We start from the raw sequence: 26,412 nt of genomic DNA, 5'->3' as shown, positions 1-26,412 counted from the left end.
GAGGGTAGGTAGCACAATTAAGTAAGGCCGCCAAGATTGAAATTGCAATGTTCCACTTGCAACAAGGTTTTGCTATACCAGCACCCGGCCAAGAGAGGGTCTCTCCAGCAGGGATAAGGTATTGTTAAGGATCTGGATTCTAATGCGAGAAGCAATGTGGTCGATGGGTCTCTGTTTTAATCATGCTAACAGAGTACGGGCAGCTGAGCCAATTGTATACATTCAGCAATCCAAAGAGTGAGGCATGTTTGAGAGCCAAATGGTCACTTCCTGATACTAAAAATGCTGTGTTATAAAAGGCAGAGAAAGGCAGATCACATCCAGGTAGTGCTAATCTGGAGGTCCGCACGTTCACTTCCACTGAGGAAATCCTGACATAAATAGAAATTGTGAATTTACTGATTCCCTGCCAATTCCAAGCTGAGGATGTGGATTTATGGCTCACCAGCCGCACCCTTGGGAGTTGGCTGCAACGTGCTTCCTGTCTCCTCCCTGAATTTGTTGCAAGCAAAGCTGGACTTGAGAAGTGCATACTGGTACTTTCTCAGCAAGTTTTTGTTTAATGCTGTTAAATCTTTTTTTAAAGATCTTTATGCAGCCTTTTTACTCAAACGTTGCATGTAAGAATCACTTCTGAAATTTGGTTTTGTGGGTAATTATTCTTAAGACATCACCGTCTTTGAAACTTTAAGTCAAGCAAACTTTTAATCAACTGGGTTACATGATGATGCAGTAGTCGAGTTGCTCCCTTACAGCACCAGAGACCCGGGTTCCATCCTGACCACGGGTGCTGTCTGTACGAAGTTTGTACATTCTCCCCATGACCTGCGTGGGTTTTCTCCGGGTGCTCCGGTTTCCTCCCACACTCCAAAGACGTACAGGTTTGTAGGTTAATTGGCTTCGGTAAAACTGTTAATTGTCCCCAGTGTGTGTAGGATAGTGTTAGTGTGCGGGAATTGCTGGTCGGTACGGACTCAGTGGGCCGAAGGGGCTGTCGCTGTCTTAAGGCTTCAATTACAATGTACCCTCTGTTACTGCTAAGAAACATGTTCTTCGTTCTGTGTCGTAACTGCCATTTCTCAACTGCAGGATATTAAGCTATTGGTATCAAAGCCATATATCCTAACGTGCACATTTACTGGGATCAAACCTGCATGTCCAAATGCTGGATGATAAGCATTCAGTGATTCATTGTTGATGAGCAAAGAAATGCATAGGCTTTGAGTCTTGTGGCAAGGAGAGACGTTGTAATGATAGGATGGGGATGTAAGGTCAAAATATGATCATCCTTAACTTGATTGCATATGTATGGTTCATTTTCTGAATGTTTCAGGCTGTTCAACACAATATGTTGAGTTAAAACTTGGTAAGCGGGAGTATTGGCTCTGCAAGCAGGCCCTAATTCGGAACGCCACAGAAGTGGGAGGGGGAATTCCTCATACATCCCAGGAGTTGAGGCCTTGATTCTATAGTTACGCCATTAAATAAAATATCTGAAGTTTTTGCTTTTTTTTCTCTCTGCAGTTTATACTCGGAAACTTTCTGATGATGAATGCCCCTTGTACCTGAGATTGTTGGCTGGGCCAGATGAGAAGATATTAAGTCTTGTCCTGAAAGAGAATGAGACAGGAGAAGTGAACGTAAGTTAAAATGTTTTTGATCTTGCTGGTGGAATGGGTGTAAATGCCAGCTAAAGAGTGAACTCTCCTGAATTTGGTTCAATTACAAATCCAGGAGAATTCAAATTGGGAGAACTCGGTTAAATAATATGAAATGGGGTATTGAATTGGAATCTGACTGGAAATATTTTTTCCGCCCACTGGGTCGGCTTTCCAAGTGCACAAGTCATATTGTTTGATTAGTTCTTCAGAGGCACAAACTAATCATTGAGATAATGTAGATTAGAGAATTTTGAATTTAGTTCTTAAAAATTCAGGAATGAACAAATTGATAGTTAAGCTGTCAAAGTTTTAACAGAAGCTATCATGGTTTTGTGCATATCTGGCAGTCTGACATTTATGTGACTCCTGCCACACACCATCGTGAATGACCCCTAATTGTCCTTGAGTTGCCCAGCTAGCCAAGCTGCTTCATCAAAACAGGTTGAGGATGGGCAATAAATGCCAGCCTTGATGGTTATATCCACGCCTAGGATCAAGGCACACTGAATGTATGTGAGCCACCCCGTCACTCTCCAAAATTGTTATTTAGTTTGGAAGTAATCTCCAATGTGTAACATTTTCCTGCTTAAATGAGCTTAGAAATTGGAATAAAGAAGAGATTGGCAGATTCTTGATTAGCAAGGGTGTCAAAGGAGAAGGCAGGAGAATAGGATTCAGAGGAAAGATGGATCAGCCGTGATTGAATGGTGGAGGAGACTCGATGGGCCGAATGGTCTAATTCTGCTCCTATGACTTATGACCTTATGGAAATGCTACAAGTCTGACGAACTCAATGTTTAGTCACAGGAAATGAATCACAGAGCTTTCAAAATGGTTTCAATTTTGTCATAGGGCTGGGGCAACAAAATATGTTAATTTGGTAAAACTCTTTCCTCTGAGACATAGTCATGATTTCAAATCCCACTCCACATAACTTGAGCACATAACCTAATAAAATATTCCAATTCAGTGTGAGAGAATGCTACACAAGATGTTCTCTTTCAATTGAGATGTTAAACCAAGATTCGGCTGTCTTTCACAGGGACAAATTTGGAGGAAAGCAGGGTAATTCACCCTGCCGCAACATTCATCTCACAACCAGAATTATAAAAACAGAATCATATGGCCATTATTCCAGTGCTGTTGTGGGAGCTTCTTATTTACAAACTGGCATCGATGTTTCTTGCATCACAAGGGGTGTAGCGGTAGAGTCACTGCCTTACAGCACCAAAGACCCAGGTTCAATCCTGACTACAGTGCTTGTCTGTACGGAGTTTGTACATTCTCCCCGTGACCTGTGTGGGTTTACACTGGGTGCTCCGGCTTCCTCCCACACTCCACAGATGTACAGGTTTGTAGGCTAATTGGCTTGGTATAATTGTAAATTGTTCCTAGTGTGTGTTGGATAATGTTAGTGTGCGGGGATCGCTGGTTAGCGCGGACTCATTGGGCCAAAGGGCCTGTTTCTGCACTGCATCTCTAACCTAAACTAAACAATTGTGACAATACTGAAGTTGTCAGATACTTTCAGTTGGCCTGAAAGCAAAGGAAGCAGAACACAAAGTCCAACTTGCTCTGTTTCACCCCAGGGCAGTTACAGATGTGTCATTGCGATTAAGGAGGATTGAAGGTCAAATGCACTTATGGGGTCAAGTCCATGAGTTTTTATTTTGTTTTCTGTTCAGTGGGACGCCTTCTCTGTACCAGAGCTGCAGAACTTCCTGCGAATTCTTAAGCGTGAGGAGGAGGAACACATCAGGCAGATGTTTGGGAAGTACGCCCGGTGCCGGAAGAAGATGCAAGAGGAACTTGCCAACCGCTCACCAGGCTGACTGGAGGCCCTCGCCACCACGTGATGAGAGAGAGAGCGAGAGAGAGAGCGAGAGAATGAGGGGGGGGAATAAAAAATCTTGCGCACGTGCTCACATGTATGAATGTGAGAAGGTCTTGAATTAATGTTACCTGGCTTGGCCAGGAACAAAGTACGAACTGTGGAGAACACAAGTTGTGAGTGGGGTTACTACAAGCTGAGTGGGATATTGTGTGGTATACAAGCTCTGCCTGACATTAACAAGTGCGAATGAGACCTTTACTTGATGCTGAACTGAACAGTTGAGGGCAATTTGTGGGAAGTTTCTGTCCAAGGAGAAATGTCCCTTTGTCCTGTTAATCTGAGCAGTGCCAGTGCAGATGAATGTACAGAGCTCCATAATTTGAAGTTGTTTCCATAAATTATCTGAACACTTCATTCAATAGTGTAATGTAAGATGGGGGCAAGGGTCCTGGAGGGATTTCTTTGTTTCTTGTATTGCATTCTCATCAACCACCAAGACATCTTAATGCACCGATGTATACTGATATGTGTGTATTATAAATAATGATTCTAAGGACATTTCATTTTGGAATTGATGAGACTCCGTGTAGGTGAGAATCATTAACCAAAGCCGGATAACAGGATCAGGGGGTAAAGTTGGTGAACAAAGATTGGGTGCTTAAGCAAAAGCCAGTGGCAATGAGATCTTTCCTATCAATCGCCTACCTTCATTAACACATCCACCCTCTCACACCAATGCCACCTGAAAGCGAAATAGTAGGATCGGGGACATGGCGGCGTATCGCTTCTGTCAGTCAGAATGTAGCGCGTGCTACATTTGAAAGAGGGAGAGAATTGGATTTAAGGAGTGCAATTGTATTTGGGCTTTTGGAGTGGAGCATAGGCCTGGCTCGGTGTGGGTCCAACCTACAGGGGATACACATATAGGGGGTCCAGCCTATAGGGGATATAGATTAGGATGGGGGCACAGAAAGGGGGGAGCTGGCCTGGTATGGATATGAGTGAGATGACCACCTTGCAGTGGATAGAATTGATTTGCTGACCAACGGTGCAGTGTAGCGAGTATGAGAATTAGATCGGTGTGTTTGCCGAATTGTTTGGGGTGGGGGTGGGAGTGGATTGATGAAAGGGCAGTGTGTCTGAAGTTTGAGAAGGGTGGGAAAGAAAGGTTTTGGCTTAGAATGGGGATAATGAGTGGAGAGCAGCATGGTCTAGGTTGCACTTGAGTGAGAAGTTGGTAGTGATTCTTGTTTATTTTAGGGCAAAGGTTAGAATTAATACAATTTATTTCTGTTTGGAGTAATCACTGTGAGAGGACATTTGAATTCAAGGCTGCAATTAAATAGCAGAATGCAGATCTGGACACACTTCAATGCTAAATTGACTAGGCAGGTATAAATTTGTTGGATGTATTTAGTTAGCAATATTTTTTTCTAAGTCAGAATAATTCAAAGAAATGCCTCTTACAACAGAAACTCATTTCCCAATGGCTATGGGTGAATGTTGGGACTTGTGTATCATAGAGTTGAGCTTGAAATCCTCAGTCTAAGTTGATTTAGCCTGAGCAAAGAAAATAAAAATAATTTAAGAAAAACTGCAGATGCTGAAATCTGAAATTAAAACAGAAAATGTTATAAGCACTCAGCAGGTCAGACAGCATTCGTGGAAAAGAAAAAGTTAATTTTTCAGAGATACAAGAGACTACAGATTCTGGAAATTTAAGCCAAAACAAAATGCTGGAGGAACTCTGGTCTGAGGAAGTGTCCTGACCTGAAACATCGTCTGTCTATTCCCTCCACAGATGCTGCCTGGCCCCCTGAGTTCCTGCAGCAATTGTTTCATTGCATTTTCTTTTCAGGTCACTGATCTGCATCAGAATGGGCTGAAAAGAAGACAAGTTGGTTTTTGGTCCACAGTTCTGAGGTTAGGTCTCCTACCTGAAACACTGTCTTTTTCTCATTCTGACGTTGCCTGATTTGCTGACTGTTCTGGTATTTTCTGAACTGATTTAGATTAGCTGCGTTACAAGTTGTAAGCTTGATGCAGTTGGCTTAGTCCTAAATTACTCATGATTGCAGGGTGGTAATTCATGGAAAGTTTCACTGTGTGAATTAAAGGTGAGGTTAGGCTCAGATTTGGCTGTGACACTACAGTGCAACGGACTGGCAGCTAAGCTTATGAAAAAATGGGTGAGGTGTGGAAGAGGCACAACACAGGGGGATGTGATGATGTGGAACTGCTTGCATTGCTTTTCGCGCAATTCTGTGTTAATCTAATCGAAAAGCAGGACCTGACATCCTGAGTTGTATGGACTACTAATAGCAGTCCAAGAGAAATGGGCCTGTGTTTGAGCTTGTGCTATGATCTGAGCTGAAATAGTTCACCCTAACTAAATGAGTTTATAAATTATATTTGTATTTTAACTTTTATTCAATAAAATGTGAAATGCGTACTAGCTTTGTGACCTTATTTTCTTAGATAAAATTAACATGATTTCTATTAATATCTCCTCCAATCTGAAAGATGAAGATATATGATATGATATGATATGAAGCAAAGTTCTGGTTCAAAGTTTCTAAATTTACATATTTTAAGGACTACGTTTTAAAAAAAGTATCCAAATAGCTTCCATTTCCTCTTTCCAATTCCTTTTGTCGTTAATTTATTGTTATGCTTTTCTACCACTTTATCATTGTCTCCTGCAATATCAACACTTCCTATTTAAGTTTGCTATGGCATCTGTCATAGATGGTTTCAGAATTTGAATTTCAGAACTCGATTGAGTAAAATTATGAACAGCCGTCCTAGCTTTTAATAACAAGAATTGGCCTGTTAATCCTTTTGGAGAAATATTCTATCAACTGTGAAATGTTCATTTGAAAAGTCGTATTGTTGGAATTGATGGTTAATAGTCTGATGTAATGTGAATTGTTAATAATTTAGAGACTGATTAGCATCAGTGCCATGCACAATAAGCATCTAAGTATTTTTCAAATTGTAAGCATTATCACAGGAGATTATGGTCCTCTGTCATTCTGCTTGTTTGAAAGTTGTTCATATTTTGGGCACATTTTTGTATCTCATTTTACTGCCTTCAGTACTAATGATGCCAGCTGGCAAGAAAAATGGGGTGGGGGTCTAAACTAAATGTTTGAACCCAATAAAGTCACTCGAGATTATAGACAGGACTGATAAAACTGTAGAAATGAGAAGTTTTAACAACTTTTGCAATTTGTTTAAAAAAATAATCAGGTAACAGCTACAACACTCATGGAAGTTGAAAGACAACAGTTTTTATTTGTCCATGTTTGTAACACGAATTACAAATTATTTTTGGTGCCTGTTTTCAGGGAATTTTCAAGCATGATTACCTGCATGTCACAATGATACTAGTGTATCGTTGCAGTTTAACATTAATTGGTATTAAAGCATGCAGCGAAAAAAATCACTTGATTGTTCCTTGTCCATGTACAACTTGCTTACTGCCTTTAGGAAAAAAATTTGGACGTATTTCCCGTGGCCAGCCCAAAAAAATCACACTCTAAAATTTCCGTTCATCTTGGCTAACTACTTAAACAGTCTGAAGAAGTGATCCGACCCAAAATGTCACCTATCCGTGTTTTTCGGTGATGCTGATTTACTCCAGCACTTTGTGTCCTTTTCTTAAACTTGAGTTTTCTAAAGACATAGCGGATCGGGTACATCCTATTCCATAAGGCAATTGATTATGCTTTTCATTGTTACCCGGTCCACATAACTAATACATCATCTTCTCCTTACACAGTCCTCAGAATCTGATATATACTTCCACTTCATTTCTGAGGTGATTGAGGCCAATGTGGTACTTGCAAATTGGTATAGGAGTAGTTGATGGAATGGATGGGTGGTTTGGCTAGTGGTGTGTACTTTTCCCCATTTACTCCGGGCTCTTGCATGGTGTCAACCTGTGGATTACAGGTTCTCCTGAATGATCCAACATTTTGAGCAGTGATGCACTCAGAGTTAGTGAGAATGTTGTACTGTTCCAGGGAGGCATTAAACCATCCAAGCATAGTTTCCTCCGTCCACTTGGTAATTTAGTGCTATTTTTAGAACGTAGTAGTGTCTGTTTTTGGACTCTGCTAATGGCCATTTGAATGAAAAGGACACAAAGTGCTGAAGTAACTCAGCGGGTCAGGCAGCATCTCTGGGGAACATGGATAGGTGACGTTTTGTGTCAGGGCCCTTCATCATTTGAATGATATGGCCTGCCCAAGAAGACATCTGAATGTAACAAGGGCATCAGTGCTGGGGTGTTGGCTGGAGAGGGGAGGCTGACATTGGTTCACTTATCAACACAGTGCATTTGTAGGATTTTACAGAAAAATCATTGTTTTTTTCTATACAGTACTTTGAAGACCACTTGCAGGTAATCCATATTTGCTGGATGCAGGGATCACACAGGTAGACCATGCGTTTTGTGTCAGGTTTGAGGTCTTGAAGCATATTTTTGCAGATAAGCAAATACAGCGCTAAGGCACAGAAAGGCAATGATAAATTACATGATTAAAGTCTGCCTTTGAGACGTGACTCCATAGACACCACGATTGCTGCCCACATTCTCCGATGTTTCATTGTGGATCTTTGAGTCAGAGGCCACTGTTGAACAGCAGAATCAGATTAGTAGAAGACTTTGTTTTGTTTACACAAATGTTATGTGTAAAATCCATAAGATTCCGAGAATGATTTGTCAACGGCTTGGAGCTTAGCCTCTGAAGATGTGCAGATGCTGGCACTGACGATGTGCTGCAGCTCTGATTGATCTTGGTTCTGGAATGGAGGCAACATAGGTCAGATCCACTGCTGGTGGAGGTTGTTACACTTATTTGTGATAAAATGCAGCATTGCAGTTTGTAGAAAAGTGTTGTGGCAATGATGGGGTTTTTATTGACATGATTTTGCACTGAAATTGGATCTGATTACGATTATGACTGAAAGACCATCGTGAAATAGATATAAAATGGAAACTGATTTCTGCCATAAGCTCCACAGTCTCCCTCAATTAAAAATCAAAGGCTTTTGTTCGGTCAATAAAGATCAACTACAGTTGTTGATGCTACTCCCTGCATTTTTCATGAAGTTGTTACACGATGGAGATCATGTCTTTTGTGCTCATGGTGCAGCTGAGCTGATGATGTTCAACTGCCCAATGGTCTTTTATTTTCCATCTATGACCTACACTAACAATTTATGCAGTAAAATGTCCCAAGTTATTTTGATTATTCCATAAAGATTGGTTCCCTCTGAATGGCCTTCCCATCCAACAATAGTCCTAAAATATTAGAATGGTCCTCTCTTCATCTTGGGAGTAATCCAAGGGTCAGAATCCAATCCATCACCATCATCTATCTACCCTGGTCCTCTCTCACATCCCCTTCCCACAATACCCTCAACTTGCAATCATCCTGTATCTTTTCCACTCCCCCACAATCCTCCAATTGATCCTCTTCCATCTCTACTGTTCACCCCGCCCCTCCCTCTGTTTTTCCATCTGTTACTACTCCCCGTTCGGTTCTACACCTTCCTTTCCCATCAGATTCTGAAATCTGTAGCCTTTTGCTCTCTATCATATACACTATTTCCACTCTTACCTTCCCCACTTGACATTTATCTGCCAATCCTGTGTCTACCTATTGCTTGCTCGCTTCTTCCCCCCCACACACAAACACACCACCACCACCCTCCATACACATTCTTTATATTGGCTACTTACACGATGGAGATCATGTCTTCAGTTTAGATTGACTTGACATGAAACAGTGACTTCATTTCTTCCACAGATGCTGCCTGACTCGCTATTTCTCTAGCTGCATTCCTGTTCTCATTACAGATTCCAGCATCAGTTGTCTCTCGTGCCTATATCTCTTTATCCATTTCCATTTTGAGATTCCCTTGCGATCCATATGCATATCTCAAATTCTTGTGTATTTTTGTGGCTCTTTAAGTATCTGTGGAGAACTAGAGGACATCTTAGTAGCCTTTTCTAGCTTCAATATTTAAAAACTTGATTTTCTTGCTGCAGTCAGCCTGTACATTTCTTGGTCTGAATTCTCTGAATCTGAATACGGAAAAGCAGGATCTTCTAACTCGTAACATATTTCTTCATATGTTTGTACACTTTATGGTGGTACAAACCATGTTTGATTTGTATTTCTTGGAGTTCAGCATAGAGTCTGCAACAGCTGTTAATACTTCTGGCTGGTGCTGCTATCTGCTCTCAGTACTTGCATTTAGATTGTAACGTTTAATATAGAAAAATTACCCAAATATTTCACTGAAATGTCATGAAACAAAATTTGATACATCGTCTCATGGGGATATTAAATCACAGGAACAAATGCTCAGTACATACCAGATATATGTCCAGACTTATTCAGTCCTGCTCCTAATTAGGTAATGGTTCATCTCTAAAAGAAAATGAAATGAATTTGAGCCATCTGAGAAACCAAGTTCATGTTTAAACCTTTCATACTTTTTTATGTACTCTTTCAATTTATGCTCCCACAAAGACTTAGCCTATCCATGTGAATGTTGTCTATTTGTATTAGCATTTAAAAAAATCTTAATCGCCCCCCTCAAATATCCTCTATGGGGTGGGTGAGGTTCAGCGCTCCCAATCTCGGACAATTTAAAGTTGTTTTTCTCCTGATGTGCTCTGCTGCAATATTCTCAGGAGATTGTCTTGGAATGAAGCTCCTACCAAACTATATCAATGATATAATCTAAAAGAGAAAATTGCCAAACACATCAAAACTTCCACGTTTGGTGGATAATTAGATACATGTGTGAGTTGTTTGGCTGCATTGTGCGTCTGCTTCTCGTGACTAAATATGATGCCCGTACTTAAAATGATATCATTGTGGCTACATCTATGAAGCTTGTCCACTTCATGGAGTTTGACAGTGAAGCCTATGTTAACAGACTCCGCAAGGCTTCGCTCTTGTAAAATGAGAAATAATTATGATGCCTAATGACGTTCAAAACAAGCATTCCAAAAGACAGTAGAAGAATGGGATCAAGCTGCCTGGAATCTCTGTGAAGAGGATAGTTGTTCAATGGTGGAATATCAATGTCAATGGTGAGACAGCATTAGTGATTCAAGTGAGCCGATCTTGCTTTCTCTTTAGGGTTCCTGTGACCTTGTTGAGAAACAGCACAACCCTGACCCCCACACCAATCTCCCATCCCCAAAGTAATTTGGCCCATGCCCAAAACAGGTAAAAGTAGTAAGATAAGCAGAGTTGGGGAAAAGTCTGTGTGCCTGTGATGCTGCTGCCAGCAACATTTTTACTGTATTTATACATATGACAATAAACACGATTTAACTTAAAGATGTATAACTTGAAGTATAAGAAGTAAAGTAGATGAGCTTGAGGCTCAGTTAGAGGTTGGTAGATATGACCTTGTGGGGATTACAGAGACCGTGGCTGCAGGAGGATCGGGCCTGGGAACTTAATATTCAGGGTTATACATCCTATAGAATGGACAGGCAGGTGGGCAGAGGCGGTGGGGTAGCTCTGCTGGTGAGGGATGAAATTCAGTCCCTTGCGAGGGAAGACATAGGGACTGACGAGGTAGAGTCACTGTGGATTGAGTTGAGGAATTGTAAAGGCAAGAAGACACTCATTGGTGTTATCTACAGACCCCCAAATAGTAGCCCGGATGTAGGGTGTAAGATGCAGCAGGAGTTAAAACTGGCATGTAAGAAAGGTAATGCCACTGTGGTGTTGGGTGATTTCAATATGCAGGTAGACTGGGAAAATCAGGTTGGTTCTGGATCCCAAGAAAGAGAGTTTGTAGAGTGTCTCCGAGATGGATTCTTAGAGCAGCTTGTAATGGAGCCTACCAGAGAAAAGGCAATTCTGGATTTAGTGTTGTCCAATGAACCAGATTTGATAAGAGAACTCGAGGTAAAGGAACCGCTTGGAGGTAGTGATCATAATATGATTAGTTTTATTCTGCAATTTGAGAAGGAGAAGATTAAATCGGAAGTGTCAGTGTTGCAGTTGAACAAAGGGGACTATGAAGGCATGAGAGAGGAGCTGGCCAAGGTAGACTGGAAAGGGATCCTAGCAGGATTGACGGTGGAACAGCAATGGCAGGAATTTCTGAGCATAATCCGGAAGACGCAGGATCATTTCATTCCAAAAAGGAAGGAAGATTCTAAGGGGAGTAGGAGGCAACCGTGGCTGACAAGGAAAGTTAGGGGTGGAATAAAACTAAAAGAAAAGATGTATAACACAGCAAAGAGTAGCCAGAAGCCAGAGGATTGGGAAACTTTCATAGGACAACAGAAGGTAACAAAACGGGCAATACGGGCTGAAAAGATGAAGTACGAGGGGAAGCTGGCCAAGAATATAAAGAAGGACAGCAAAAGCTTCTTTAGATATGTTAAGAGAAAAAGAGTAGCAAAGACAAATGTGGGTCTCTTGAAGGCAGACACGGGTGAAATTATTATGGGTAACAAGGAAATGGCAGCAGAGTTGAACATGTACTTCGGATCTGTCTTCGCTAAGGAAGACACAAACAATCTCCCAGATGTACTGGAGGACAGAGGATCTAGGGGGTAGAGGAACTGAAAGAAATTTTCATTAGGCGAGAAATAGTATTGGGTAGACTAATGGGAGAAGGATGATAAATCCCCTGGGCCTAATGGTCTGCATCCCAGGGTCCTCAGGGAGGTGACTCTAGAAATAGTGGACGCATTGGTGATCTTTTTCCAATGTTCAATAGATTCAGGAGCAGTTCCTGTGGATTGGAGGATAGCTAATGTTACCCCACTTTTCAAGAAAGGAGCGAGAGAGAAAACGGGGAATTACAGACCAGTTAGCCTGACTTCAGTGGTGGGAAAGATGCTGGAATTAATTATTAAAGAGGTAATAACGGTGCATTTGGGTAGCAGTAAAAGGATAAGTCCAAGTCAGCATGGATTTATGAAAGGGAAATCATGCTTGACTAATCTTCTGGAATTTTTTGAGGACGTGACAACTAAAATAGATGACGGGGAGCCAGTGGATCTAGTGTATCTAGACTTCCAGAAAGCCTTTGATAAGGTCCCGCACGGGAGATTGGTGACCAAAATTAGAGCACATGGTATTGGGGGTAGGGTGTTGACATGGATAGAAAATTGGTTGGCAGACAGGAAGCAACGAGTAGGAGTAAACGGGTTCTTTTCAGAATGGCAGGCAGTGGCGAGTGGAGTGCCACAAGGCTCGGTGTTGGGGCCGCAACTCTTTACCATATATATTAATGATTTGGAAGAGGGAATTAGAAGCAACACTAGCAAGTTTGCGGATGACACAAAGCTGAGTGGCATTGTAAACTGTGAAGAGGATGTTAGGAGGTTGCAGGGTGACCTGGACAGGTTGAGTGAGTGGGCAGAAGCATGGCAGATGCAGTATAATATAGATAAATGTGAGGTTATCCACTTTGGCGGCAGAAACAAGGAGGCAGATTATTATCTCAATGGAGTTAGGTTAGGTAACGGGGAGGTGCAGCGAGACCTGGGTGTCCTTGTACACCAGTCACTGAAAGTTGGCGTGCAGGTACAGCAGGCAGTGAAGAAAGCTAATGGAATGTTGGCCTTCATAACATGTGGATTTCAGTATAGGAGTAAAGAGGTTCTTCTGCAGTTGTATAGGGCCCTGGTAAGACCACATCTGGAGTATTGTGTACAGTTTTGGTCTCCAAATTTGAGGAAGGACATCCTTGTAATTGAGGCAGTGCAGCGTAGGTTCACGAGATTGATCCCTGAGATGGCGGCACTGACATATGAGGAAAGATTGAAAAGACTAGGCTTGTATTCACTGGAGTTTAGAAGGATGAGAGGGGATCTTATAGAAACATATAAAATTATAAAAGGACTGGACAAGCTAGATGCAGGAAAAATGTTCCCAATTTTGGGTGAGTCCAGAACCAGGGGCCACAGTCTTAGAATAAAGGGAAGGACATTTAAAACTGAGGTGAGAAAAAACTTTTTCACCCAGAGAGTTGTGAATTTGTGGAATTTTCTGCCACAGAGGGCAATGGAAGCCAAATCACTGGATGGATTTAAGAGAGAGTTAGAGCTCTAGGGGCTAGTGGAATCAAGGGATATGGGGAGAAGGCAGGCACGGGGTATTGATTGGGGACGATTAGCCATGATCACAATGAATGGCGGTGCTGGCTCGAAGGGCCGAATGGCCTCCTCCTGCACCTATTTTCTATGTCTATTTCCAAAGCGGGGTGCTAACAGCTAGATGCAGAATAAGGTAATTTGTACCCTTGCAAACCTCCCCCAATAAATAATGTAATGGCTGATCTTCAACATTAGCACTCTGTTCCTGCACTAACGATGTATTCCTTTACAATACAATACAATACAATACAATATATCTTTATTGTCATTGTACCCAGGGGTACAACGAGATTGGGAATGCGCCTCCCATACGATGCAATAATTTAAGTAATTAACAGCAACCCAACGAAACGAAACCCCTTCAATGCAAAAACTTTTTGTCTTGCATGTGCTTGATGACTGAGCCGCCTCAGTCCTCAAGTAGAGAATTCCATAGTTTAGTATGTTCAGGGTGTAGAAACTCCTCCTCATTTCAGTCTCGACTGGGCAAACACAAATTATAAAATTGTGACACCTGTTTGAAGATACCAAGCCAGGAGTAACGTGATTCCCTTCATCTACTCGTCACATGAGAATGATACAGGAGACAATTTCACAGAGGTGTGGAGAAAATTGACATGTGCACTGGAGCCAAAATAATTGTGAATAGGTCAAATTATTAGATTCACAGAATATAAATTTTAAACAGATATTGAAAGGGACTTGCTTTCCCTTCATTATTTGCCCTCTGGACATTAACCTTAATCACCCATATTGATATTCGTTCAGTCTTTGCTCTTGGCTGCCTTTTGACACAGCTGTGGTGCAAATACATAGTTACTTGTTCTCGCATTCCCATGTGATGAGAATAATACACACATATGCGTAGGAATGTCTGATTTAGTGCACTGTCTTGTGGAGAAATTCATTGTCTCTACAAAAGTAACCAAATCCATTGTCAGGTAAGGTACACAAAGAGCACAGTGCTAACATTAAATTCAGTGAATATACAGCGCTAACAAATGAGTTCAAATATACCACACTAACATGCAGTTCAAACCAAGGACAGCCTTAATGTTGGCGAGCTCAGAAACGGATTCGATGGAAATTTTCAAAAGAGAATTGCTGAAATACTTGAAGGGAAACATATCAGAACTATGAGGAAAAAACAAGGCAATTATACCAAAACCAAGTAGACATGATAGCATAATTTTGTACATTCAATAATCTGAGGTTTTCAGCAGCAATTACAGCAGGACTAAAAAGGATAATGCTTCAGAAATAAAGCTTTTTTGTAAATACTATATTCATGCAATAGTTTATCCCAATAATATGCACTGTAAATGTTGCAGATTGTTGTAATCCACATAATTTGACAAATCACTGTATTAGTTATTTGACATAAATTAAACTGCATGTTTGGTTTGCTGGGGTTCATTTCATTCATTGAATAGGTGAGGGTCAAGTAATTGATGTTGCAAGCAGACCCATAGTTTTTTAATATGTACCCAATATTTGACCATACTGGGTGGTATTTATTCACAAAATGTTGGAGTCACTCAGCAGGTCAGGCAGCATCTCAGGAGAGAAGGAATGGGTGACGTTTCGGGTCGAGACCCTTCTTACCCATACTGGGTGGCATGATATCTGTTCTATGATCTAATCAAGTGGCCCAGTACTTTCTCTGTGGTGCTACTGGATGACCTGGCTTCTATTCCATCTTTCATTGTGTTGATTATAAACCAGAACACTAGACTACCATTCATTTCTGACAAAAGGCTACTTTGACTGATTGTGAAAGAGTTAATGGCTATTAACTTTGCATGAGGGGATGCTTGGCCATTGTCTGCAAACCTGTTTGTATGCTTTTGGGGCTTCTATATTGTTGAAAGTGGAGGAATGCTAATTGCTTTGGTGCTTTGGTGGCAAGAACAGGAAAGCAGACTATTATCTGAATGGTGGCCGATTAGGAAAAGGGGAGATGCAACGAGACCTGGGTGTCGTGGTACACCAGTCATTGAAAGTAGGCATGCAGGTGCAGCAGGCAGTGAAGAAAGCGAATGGTATGTTGGCATTCATAGCGAGGGCATTTGAGTATAGGAGCAGGGGGTTCTGCTGCAGTTGTACAGGGCATTGGTGAGACCACACCTGGAGTATTGCGTACAGTTTTGGTCTCCTAATCTGAGGAAAGACATTCTTGCCATGGAGGGAGTACAGAGAAAGTTCACCAGATTGATTCCTGGGATGGCAGGACTTTCATATGAAGAAAGACTGGATAGACTCGGCTTGTACTCGCTGGAATTTAGAAGATTGAGGGGGGATCTTATAGAAACTTACAAAATTCTTAAGGGGTTGGACAGGCTAGATGCAGCAAGATTGTTCCCGATGTTGGGGAAGTCCAGAACAAGGGGTCACAGTTTAAGGATAAGGGGGAAGTCTTTTAGGACCGAGATGAGAACGTTTTTTTTCACACAGAGTGGTGAATCTGTGGAATTCTCTGCCACAGAGGGTAGTTGAGGCCAGTTCATTGGCTATATTTAAGGAGTTAGATGTGGCCCTTGTGGCTAAAGGGGTCAGGGGGGTATGGAGAGAAGGCAGGTACAGGATACTGAGTTGGATGATCAGCCATGATCATATTGAATGGCGGTGCAGGCTTGAAGGGCCGAATGACCTACTCCTGCACCTATTTTCTATGTTTCTATGCTCATAAGGATGTGTCTGGTAGCTGAAACTTACAATCCCTGGAAACCACAGAAATAATAAAATGGTAGAATTAATGAACAGGATGAGCCTGAACTTTGGGCCCTGAATAGCTGATGTTTGCAAAATTGCACCAGGCAGGATACAACTATGTGATTCCTAAAGTTTCAATGCCAGCTTCGACACTATATCCTGCTACGCCTGGGAAGGATGTCTGGGAAAGATGATGGACAATGCTCTCGTTAAGATTAGGATGTGGTTAACTGTTGACTATTTGTGGGAGTGTGTAAACAGGATCTTCTGTGGTATGATAAGGGTCCTTACCTTCGACTCATGACTTATTGTGTAAGAGTAGTTTATGACTTTAGGGTGACAAGTATATTGTGTTCTAATATAATGTGATTGGTTTGAAGGATATGTGTTAAATATTCTTGCAGCAAATTATGTATAAAAATGCTGCGAAAATGCTGTATCTTTGAGTGGAAGCACGGGGAGTGCTAAGTATGGTCATACACCCTTAGCACTGATCCCCCCACTGCCGTCTGACGATAATTAAAGCTTTGCTTGGTTTACCTTTAACTGTTTGTGTTGTTGTTTGTTTTAAGAACCGAACTTTAACAATTGTGGCACTCAATTCCCAAGGTATGTCAGTGCAAAGGTGAAGCGATGGAAGGAGTGCCGATGCACTGCACTTTTAAATTATAAAGTGATTGTGACAATGTCACGACATATGTATTTTGGATTATTTGGTGAAGTCATAAACTTCACATGCTTCACACTTTCTGAGAAATTCTCACAATAGTTCTTTGCTAAGAGTGTAAAGAAGGTTCTAACGAGGCTGGGTGGTAAAGGGAGAACTTAATATCTCCCTCCCTCTATTCCCTCAACCACAACCATCCACTCCCAATCCAATCTCTACACCCATTTCTCACCACCCACCCTTCCTCTTGCCAGGCTGCATATCTCCGATATCAATCATAGCGCCTCCAAACATCGCTCCTTTGGGGATTATAGAACCCAGAACAGCACAACACATTCTGCCCACAATTTCTGTGCCCAACATGATGTCAAGATCAACTCTTATCTGCCTGCACATAATCCATAGGTTAATTGCTTTTAGGTAAACAATAGAATTTATCGGAGTTGATGGGAATGTGGGAGAACAAAATAAGGTTAGTGTAAATGGGTGCACCACAGAGACTTAATGGTTCAGAAATTTGTATGACCCATAGAACAGTACAGGATCAGGCCCCATGGCCCACCATGTCTGTGCTGACCATAATGCAAATCTAAACTGATACTCTCTGCTTGTACATAGTCTGTATCCCTCTATTCCCTCCATGTTCATGTGTCCGACCTGACGACTCCATGGCTCTCTAAGTCTTATTATTTATGAATCCATATCACTAACAAAACTAGTGTCATTCAAGCCACTTCATCTATTAGGGTTATGGAATGAAGCAGATACTGTTCAATATTCAAGAAGAGAATAGACAGATGAATGAAGGAAAGGTGCTAAAAGAATATAGAAACATGTCAGGAAAACATTAGTTTCATTTCATTTTCAAGATGTATTTTCAGTAATGCCAGCAATGCTTGTGTCTGATTGCCATGAGAAAAGCCAACTCTTGATCAGCAGTGAGAGTATTTTGATATTCAAGGGAACCCTAGTTAGCTGGAAAGAGTGCAGAGAAGATATACAAAGACATTGTCAGGACTTGAGGGCATGAGCTATACAGAGAGGTTGGGCATAGGATTTTATTTCTTCAGGCTGATGGGGTGACCTTAGAGATGTATAAAATCATGAGGGGATAGGGTGAATTACAGTCTTTTAACCAAGGTAAGGAAATCAAGTACCAGAGGACATAGGTTTAAGGAGGAAAGGACAAGATTTATTAGGAACCTGAGGCTCAACCTTTTCACTCAGAGGGTGGTGGATATATGGAATGAGTTGCCAGAGATATAGTGTTGAAACACATACTATAATAACATTTAAAAGACACTTGGACAGATATATGGATAGGAAAGCTTTAGACACAAAAAGCTGGAGTTACTTGGCGGGTCAGATAGCATCTCTTCCTACACAGGAAAGCTTTAGGCGTATATGGACAAAAGGCAGGCAAATGGGCCCAGCTTTGATGGCAAGGATGAGTTGGGCTGAAGGAGCTGTCTTTTTCTTTTTTTCACTTAAAATTTCATTGTAATTTCAAGTTTTCGTGTACCTAGTTGTGTGGTGTGACTGTTGGCAGATCAATTTCCCTCTGGGGATGAATAAAGTTCCATCGTATCGGATCGTACTTACATCAATCCTGAGAGAAAACAGGCTAGCTTTTAATCCCGATGAAAGACAGCATCTTTAATGCAGCACTCTGATATAGAATTTAGTTTTGAATCTCTGAATTTTTATAGAATTGTACAGAATTTAATTTTGAATCTCTGAATTTTTATAGAATTGTTTAGCATTGTTATTTTCAACTTGCAGTGCTTGGTTGAACTAGCTTCACATCACTTTAATTGCACTTTATGATTTATAAGATAATAAGTGCTATTGTCCTCAATGTAGTGTTCCTGTACTTGAATTAAGTACTTGCACTTTGTTTTACATGTGGACCTATGCTTTATTTTAAGCATCAAAGAGAGAAATATTTGGATAACCCGTCCAAACAATCTTGGCAGTAACTCATCCTGTTGTTGCCATCTGCTGGTATTAATCCACAATGCAGGTTAAAATCCACATTTGCACAATTTCTCTAACCATGGAATGGGAAACTCTTCTAATCTTAAATAAATACACAGAAGTGGCACTGGTGATGGGGGTGTCCTAAAGCTGGTCTCTATTACATTCCTCATGCAACAGTGTGTGTGTCTTCAATCTTCATTCTTACTTGTGCAAAATATATACAACTGTGAACATGATCCTGTACTATTTGTTACCAGGATTTAAGGGGTGCTGATCAACAAAGCATACCACTGCCATAAGTTGTTATGAAGCTTTGTACTTGCATTACTAAAATACATCATCAGTTGTTCCAGGATCAGGCTCTCAAATTTATTGGCTGTTATCGTATCACCTTGTTGATGAAGTGGTAAGCTAAAGCAAACTTCCACAAGACTATTAATCCCCTTATTCCTCTTGGAGAGAAATTAAGTGAATTTATGAAGAAATTGCCAGGTGAATTTATGAAGAAGCTCACCAACAAGAGCGAACCCATGCAGACTTATAACAGTGCAGGAAAACATTCCACGGCTATTTTATTAGATGAGGTGTCAACGAATTGTTGTGCAATGAATGGGAGGGGGCTCCTATTTTAGGAAAATATTTTGCCTGTCTGGAACCACAAGTGCAATCAATTAAGGGTTCAGAAACAATAGAACAATAATCGTGCATAATCAAATGATAATAGGTATTGGATGCAAGTAACAAATGTATACTTTCCAACATTTCTCCCTTCACAGCATTGCATGTTTTGTCACTGCCCATGTATCGTAAAACTCCAATAATCCATCACCCTCAGGACCTACTCGGCAGGTTTTCTGGACTATTGGATGCCATTTGGAATTAATATTTCAACACACTTTCAATTCACCATATTTTATGTTACACCATAGTGTAATATTTCTAATGTACCTCTTAAGGTTTCAAGGGAGCATGAGAAACAGAAATCGATAAGTTCAAAGGCAGTGCAGGAACTGGTGTCCTGTTGTGTAGATTGAGCTTGGTTACTGAGGCTCTGGTGTATTCGTAGAAGCACAGGAACCATGGCCCTGGTATATTCGTGGGCTCGCAGGAACCAGGCCCTAGTGCGAATTAGAACTTAGCAAGCACATACCAAGCTGTCTGAATTTCTGAATGTTAGGATGCCAGCTTATTAATGTTTTACCAGGCTTATAAGTGCTCCTATTACTTAAGTGTTCCCTCTTTTTTGCTTTTGAGCACGGCAGATGTGCAATCTATATACTAAAACTCTCGTTTGTTTGTTTGTTTGTTCCTGAACTACAGCCAAAATGGTACACGATAGCGCAACAATTTTAGGCCCACCTTACTCACTGTCGGTGCTAATGGAAGAAGTTTGGGGGAGGGGAAGGGGTGGGGGGAAGGGGAGGGGGTGGAGGGAGGGGAGGGGGGTGGAGGGAGGGGGAGGGGAGGTGGAGGGAGGGGAGAGGGGGTGGGGGGAGGGGAGAGGGGATGGAGGGAGGGAGGAGTGGGGGGGAGGGGGATGGAGGGGGAGAGGGGAGGGAGGAGGTGGGGGGAGAGGGGAGTGGGGGGGAGTGGGGAGGGAAGAGGGTGCTGCACCAATGCAGGAGAGGTTTGGGCCCAATGGGTCCACTTGGTCTAGTCTATATACTAAAACTCTCGTTTGTTTGTTTGTTTGTTCCTGAGCTACAGCCAAAACGATACACAATAGAGCGACAATTTTGGCCCACCTTACTCACCGTCATCCCTTTGGTGCTAATGGAAGAAGTTTAATTGAAATCGGTGTTATATTTTTTAAGTTATTCACATTTTAAAGTTTAAATCTATCTCCAAAGGAGGGAGGGGGAGGGAGGGAGGAGGAAGGATAAGGGGGGTTGAGGGGGTGAAGTGGAGGGGAAGGGGGGGAGGAGAGAGGGGGCAGGGGGAGGAGGGAGGGAAGGGGAGGGGTGGGGGAGGAGAGGGTGCTGCACCAATGCAGGTTTGGGCCCAACAGGTCCACTTGGTCTAGTATATCCTACCTGGCCAAACACTAGCCATCACTCCCATTCCCACATTCCCTCCAACAGTGAAGAGGAAGAATCTGGGAAGGCAGGGGATGAGACGATTGCATCATTGCCCTAACACCTTGATGCAAAGATCATGTGGTGAGATATCTGGCACCAATGGACTGCAGCCTTGCGATGGGATGTGGTTGTACATTAGACAGTCTAAAAATCATAGATGAGGACTGTGATATGGTGGCAATGTGAGAAGACATAGAAATTCATAGTACATGGTCCAGAATGCAGGAAAGCCCATGAGTGACAAAGCGGAATGAAGCAGAGCCAAATTTAACAATTGGACAGTGATGAGATCCTTCATGATGACCAGGTACAAACAAGCCATCAACCTGTTGAAAGAGATTTATCATCCACTGAGACAAACTAAAATTTGAATGCAGCAGTGGATGCTCAGTCAGCTACCACCATGGTCTGTTTTGCAGAAGCTGCCAAGCTGACAGCTACCATCATGGCATTGTTGGAAACTGTCGGAATAGGATGAGGCAGTGAGAGTAGTAGCCAAAAGTGTCCTCCAGCTCAGAAAGGCAATGCAGTACTCCAGCCATCAGAGGGCTAGAGACCTTTCCAGTCCAGTCAGAATTTGCTGGAAGCTCTCATGCTTCCGCTCCCGCTCCCTCAGTATCCAGTTGCCAATCATTTTCAGGGAATGCATGGCCAATTAAGTCCAATTCACCTTCACAGTCATCTACTTTCTGCCTCACTGCTTGGGAGCAGCTTTCCCCATGTATCGCTGTGGCCAAATGTGCAGCACAGAAACAGAGAAAGATAGAAAAGTAGGTGCAGGAGTAGGCCATTCGGCCCTTCGAGCCAGCACCACCATTCAATATGATCATGGCTGATCATCTAAAATCAGTACCCCGTTCCTGATTTTTCCCCACATCCCTTTATTCCTTTAGCCCTAAGAACTAAATCTCTCTTTTGAAAACATCCAGTGAATTAGCCTCCACTGCCTTCTGTGACAGAGAATTTCACAGATTCACAACTCTCTGGGTGAAGAAGTTTTTCCTCACCTCAGTCCTAAATGGCCTACCCCTTATTCTTAAACTGTGACCCCCTGGTTCTGGACCAGTGGACTAGCAACAGCCACGAAGACCAACGTGGAAAGCTCTCACTAAAAATTAGCAGAAGGATAGATAATATTAAACACATGTTTTAATGTCAAAATTGAATTGATTAGTTACAAAACTTGAGTTGATTATAAAATTCTGAGTATACAAAAATAAGGAAGGATTGTACAGTCAGGCTTACAGAAGTGACATAGTAGTACATAGTTGATTGGGAAGAACTACATTGGCAATTAAACATGGTGCACATATATATTTTCTATTATTCAATAACTGTTTGACTTTGCTCATTGCAGGTGAGGAGTTTGCTCGGATGATGGGCACTTCAATTTTCTTGATTAGAAAGGGTGTCAGGGGTTATGGGAAGAAGGCAGGAGAATGGGGTTGAGAGGGAAAAGTAGAACAGCCATGATTGCATGGCGGTGTAGACTTGATGGGCTGAATGGCCTAATTCTGCTCCACGACCTTATGAGCACGAGGTTGTTAATCAATCCACTTTCACACTTGTAGTAATCCTTGTGAAGAAGTAAATGCCTCTTAATCTCTAGGCCTTACTTTAACATGTATAGATTCCACAAAGGAAGGAAAGCCCTTCATCAAGACAAGTACATGGCTCTGTCCACTGTGTGCTATACCATGGACCCAGGTGGTGCATTGCTTCCAGTTCAAAGCTGCAAAATGTGGAAGCCTGTTTTGTGGTGGTATTTAATCTTCCACCTGGCCTTGACTTTCTTGTATTAAATTCTGAAATAGTGTAAATTGTAGATTGGCAGGTGGCCTGATTGTATAGTTGCTGCATTTGTCATTGTGAGGAAGTACCATTTTCTTGTAGGCATCACAGAGCCAAATTAGACAATAGACAATAGACAATAGGTGCAGGAGTAGGCCATTCAGCCCTTCGAGCCAGCACCGCCATTCAATGCGATCATGGCTGATCACTATCAATCAGTACCCCGTTCCTGCCTTCTCCCCATACCCCCTCACTCCGCTATCCTTAAGAGCTCTATCCAGCTCTCTCTTGAAAGCATCCAACGAACTGGCCTCCACTGCCTTCTGAGGCAGAGAATTCCACACCTTCACCACCCTCTGACTGAAAAAGTTCTTCCTCATCTCCGTTCTAAATGGCCTACCCCTTATTCTCAAACTGTGGCCCCTTGTTCTGGACTCCCCCAACATTGGGAACATGTTATCTGCCTCTAATGTTAATTCATGTTACATTTTGTACAATTGATTTTTTTGAACAGTCCTCTTTGCAGGTAGGTAAGAGCTGAGCTACAGAATGCTTCCTTGGTCGTTGGATACATATGTTGGTGCATCACAAATGAGGACCTAATGACACATGGTATTGACACATGGTCCTACCATCCGGAAGCGGCGGCGCCTAACGGCAGCGGCTCACTAGCAGTCTGTTCGTCTTTTTTCCTTTTTTTTTGTTTGTTGTGTGTCGGTGTTGGGATGGTTTTTATATATTTTTTTGGTTGTGTATGTGTGGGAGGGGGTGGTGGTGTGGGGGGGGACTTTTCTCTTCCTCACGGCGCGGGGTGCGGCTCGGCTGCGGGGCCTAACATCGCCCGGTGCGGCTTGGCCGCTGGACTTTACATCGCCCGGTGCGGCTTGGCCGCTGGACTTAACAGTGCCCGGTGCAGCTCGGCCGCGGGACTTAACATCGCCCGGTGCGGCTCGGCTGCGGGTCTTTTCATCGCTGGTGCGGCTCGACTGCGGGACTTAACATCGCCCGGTGCGGCTCGGCCACTGGACTTAGCTGCGCAAGGCTTGGTCGCGGGCCTTTCATCGCCCGGTTCGGCCGCGGGACGTTTCAGCGCCCGGTGCGGGGACTGTGCGGGTCGGTCGGGGACGAGCTGTCTGTCCGTGGGCGTGGGGAAGAGAGTGGAAGTTTTGTTGCCTCCATCACAGTGAGGGGGTGTTTGGAGTCACTGTGATGGACGTTTGTGTTGGGGTTATGTGTCTTGTGTTCTTTTTTTCTATGACTGCTATGTAGTTTCGTTCGGTACTTCGGTGCCGAACGACAAATAAAGCTCTGTTATACTATTTGCCTGAAATGCAATACTGGATGCTGAAATATCTAAGACAACCAAAACACCATCCATCGTGACAATTAGTCACAATGTCTCTGAAGTCCAAATGATACAAATGAACCAGAAGAACTTTCATTAATTCTTTATTAATGGGAGGCAAGTACATGTGTGCCAATCCAATCAATTTTTGTCTTGGTTTCAAAAGCATATTTCAGGAAAATCAGAACATCTCTGAGTAGGCTGTTCACTTAAATACATGCTTAAAAGATTATCAATTTAGATATTCAAATCTGTTTTAATTTCAAAATATACTTTAAAAGATTCAAAGGCACAATGCATTTAAGTCAGCATTTTTATAACAAGTCATGTTATTCTTGTTACTCAGCATTTGCACGTCATCAATTATTATTCATTTACAACCCAAAATGAAATAATTTTCATAGGGTTTCAAATTAAATATTTAAATTAATTTCAGCTATAGAGGGATAGGAGGAAGGTGTAATGGAGATGTCCGGGACAAGTTATTTTTACAGAGTGGTGGGACCTGGAATGCATTGCCTAGGGTGGTAGTGGAGGCAGATATGATAGTGGTTGTAGGACCCATTTGTGTTTGTACTAGCTGTTTAGCATATTATATTATTTTGTATGTTGCTATTTTTATTTTTTTGACACTTAGGTGTTGTCGTGAGATGAATACATATATGGGCATAATGGACTGGGAGGAGCCAGAATTAGAAGTATATCTGGGAATGCAGAGACATGAGGCGTCAGACAGTGACTTATTCACAAAATGCTGGAGTAACTCAGGTCAGGCAGCATCTCGGGAGAGAAGGAATGGGTGACGTTTTCAGTCTGAAGAAGGGTCTCGACCCGAAACGTCACCCATTCCTTCTCTCCCGAGATGCTGCCTGACCTGCTGAGTTACTCCAGCATTTTGTGAATAAATCGATTTGTACCAGCATCTGCAGTTATTTTCTTATACTACTTGTTGCTCCACTGCAATTTCTCCTCAAGGTATGTCCACTTTGTCAGACAGTGACTGATGTACAAGCACACCCAGGTCTTGTTGCTTCTCCTCTGACACCATTCAAATAATAATCTGCCTTCCTGTTCTTGCCAACAAAATGGATACCCTCACATTTATCCACATTATACTGCATCTGCCATGCATCTGCCCACTCACCCAACCTATCCAAGTCACCCTGCAGCCTCATACCATCCTCTTCGTAGCTCACACTGCCACCCAGCTTTGTGTCATCCGCAGATTTAGAGATGTTACATTTAATTCCCTTGTCTAAATCGTTAATATATATTGTAAACGACTGGGGTCCCAGCACCGAAACTTGCGACACCCCACTAGTCACTGCCTGCCATTCTGAAAAGGATCCGTTAATTCCTACTCTTTGCTTCCTGTCTGCCAACCAGTTCTCTATCCATGTCAATACCCTACCCCCAATACCATGTGCTCTAATTTTGCACACTAATCTCTTGTATGGAACCTTGTCAAAGGCTTTTTGAAAGTCCAGATACACCACATCAACTGGCTCTCCCTTATTCATTCTACTTGTTACATCCTCAAAAAATTCCAAAAGATTAGTCAAGCATGATTTCCCCATCATAAATCGATGCTGACTTTGACGAACGCGTGACTGCTTTCCAAATGCGCTGCTAAAGCATCTTTTATAGTCGACTCCAGCATCTTCCCCACTACCGATGTAAGGCACGCTGGTCTATAATTCCCCGTTTTCTCTCTCCCTCCTTTCTTAAAAAGTGGAGTTACATTATTGGCTTCCCTCCAGTCCACAGGAACTGACCCAGAGTCGAGAGAACATTGGAAAATAGTTGCACATGTGACAAATAAAGCACTATTGAACTATTCATACCTCTAGATTCCCTCTCCCCTGACCCTCAAACTTCTTCTTCTTGCGTTTGAGGCAGCAGAAATTATGTAATAACCTCCAGACAATCCCCTCAAACTGAAGGGTCTCGATCCGAAACGTCGTCACCTCTTCCTTTTCTCCAGAGAGAGATGCTGCCTGGCCCGCTGGGATACTCCAGCATTTTGTGTCAACAAGCAGCTGCAGTTCCTTCCTACCCAAGTAACGTGATGTTTCGTTCTCCTGGTATCATAAGCTGCATTTCAGAAAAGGTGAAGTTACTGAAGTAACTATGACGGGGGAACCTTAGTTGGACGGATTGTAACCGGCGAGTTTTTCCAGCATGTTCT

At 42.3% G+C, this 26,412-nt stretch overlaps 1 protein-coding gene and 1 long non-coding RNA gene across 4 annotated transcripts in view; one reads left to right on the top strand and one right to left on the bottom strand.

The window, feature by feature from the left end:
• The window catches only part of LOC144601894 (ras association domain-containing protein 1-like), a 64,115-nt gene extending 58,228 nt beyond the window's left edge, over positions 1-5,887 (top strand). For all 3 annotated transcript variants that reach the window (XM_078414422.1, XM_078414421.1, XM_078414423.1), the window contains 2 exons: positions 1,525-1,640; positions 3,347-5,887. In XM_078414422.1, the coding sequence (XP_078270548.1) occupies positions 1,525-1,640; positions 3,347-3,493 (263 nt within the window). In that variant the 3' untranslated portion in view covers positions 3,494-5,887. The remainder of the gene's footprint in view (positions 1-1,524; positions 1,641-3,346) is intronic.
• LOC144601896 (uncharacterized) lies at positions 744-26,407 on the bottom strand. Its single transcript, XR_013548384.1, has 3 exons — positions 26,069-26,407; positions 9,887-9,941; positions 744-1,610 (listed from the first exon to the last, which is right to left on the bottom strand). It is a non-coding gene; the product is annotated as an uncharacterized LOC144601896 (long non-coding RNA).
• Between the last annotated feature and the right edge of the window lie 5 nt (positions 26,408-26,412).

The sequence above is a fragment of the Rhinoraja longicauda genome, chromosome 17, assembly GCF_053455715.1.
Source record: "Rhinoraja longicauda isolate Sanriku21f chromosome 17, sRhiLon1.1, whole genome shotgun sequence".
In the NCBI taxonomy this organism is placed as follows: domain Eukaryota; kingdom Metazoa; phylum Chordata; class Chondrichthyes; order Rajiformes; family Arhynchobatidae; genus Rhinoraja; species Rhinoraja longicauda.
Note: the sequence above shows the minus strand (reverse complement) of the source record. Positions and strands in the feature narration are given on the sequence as shown.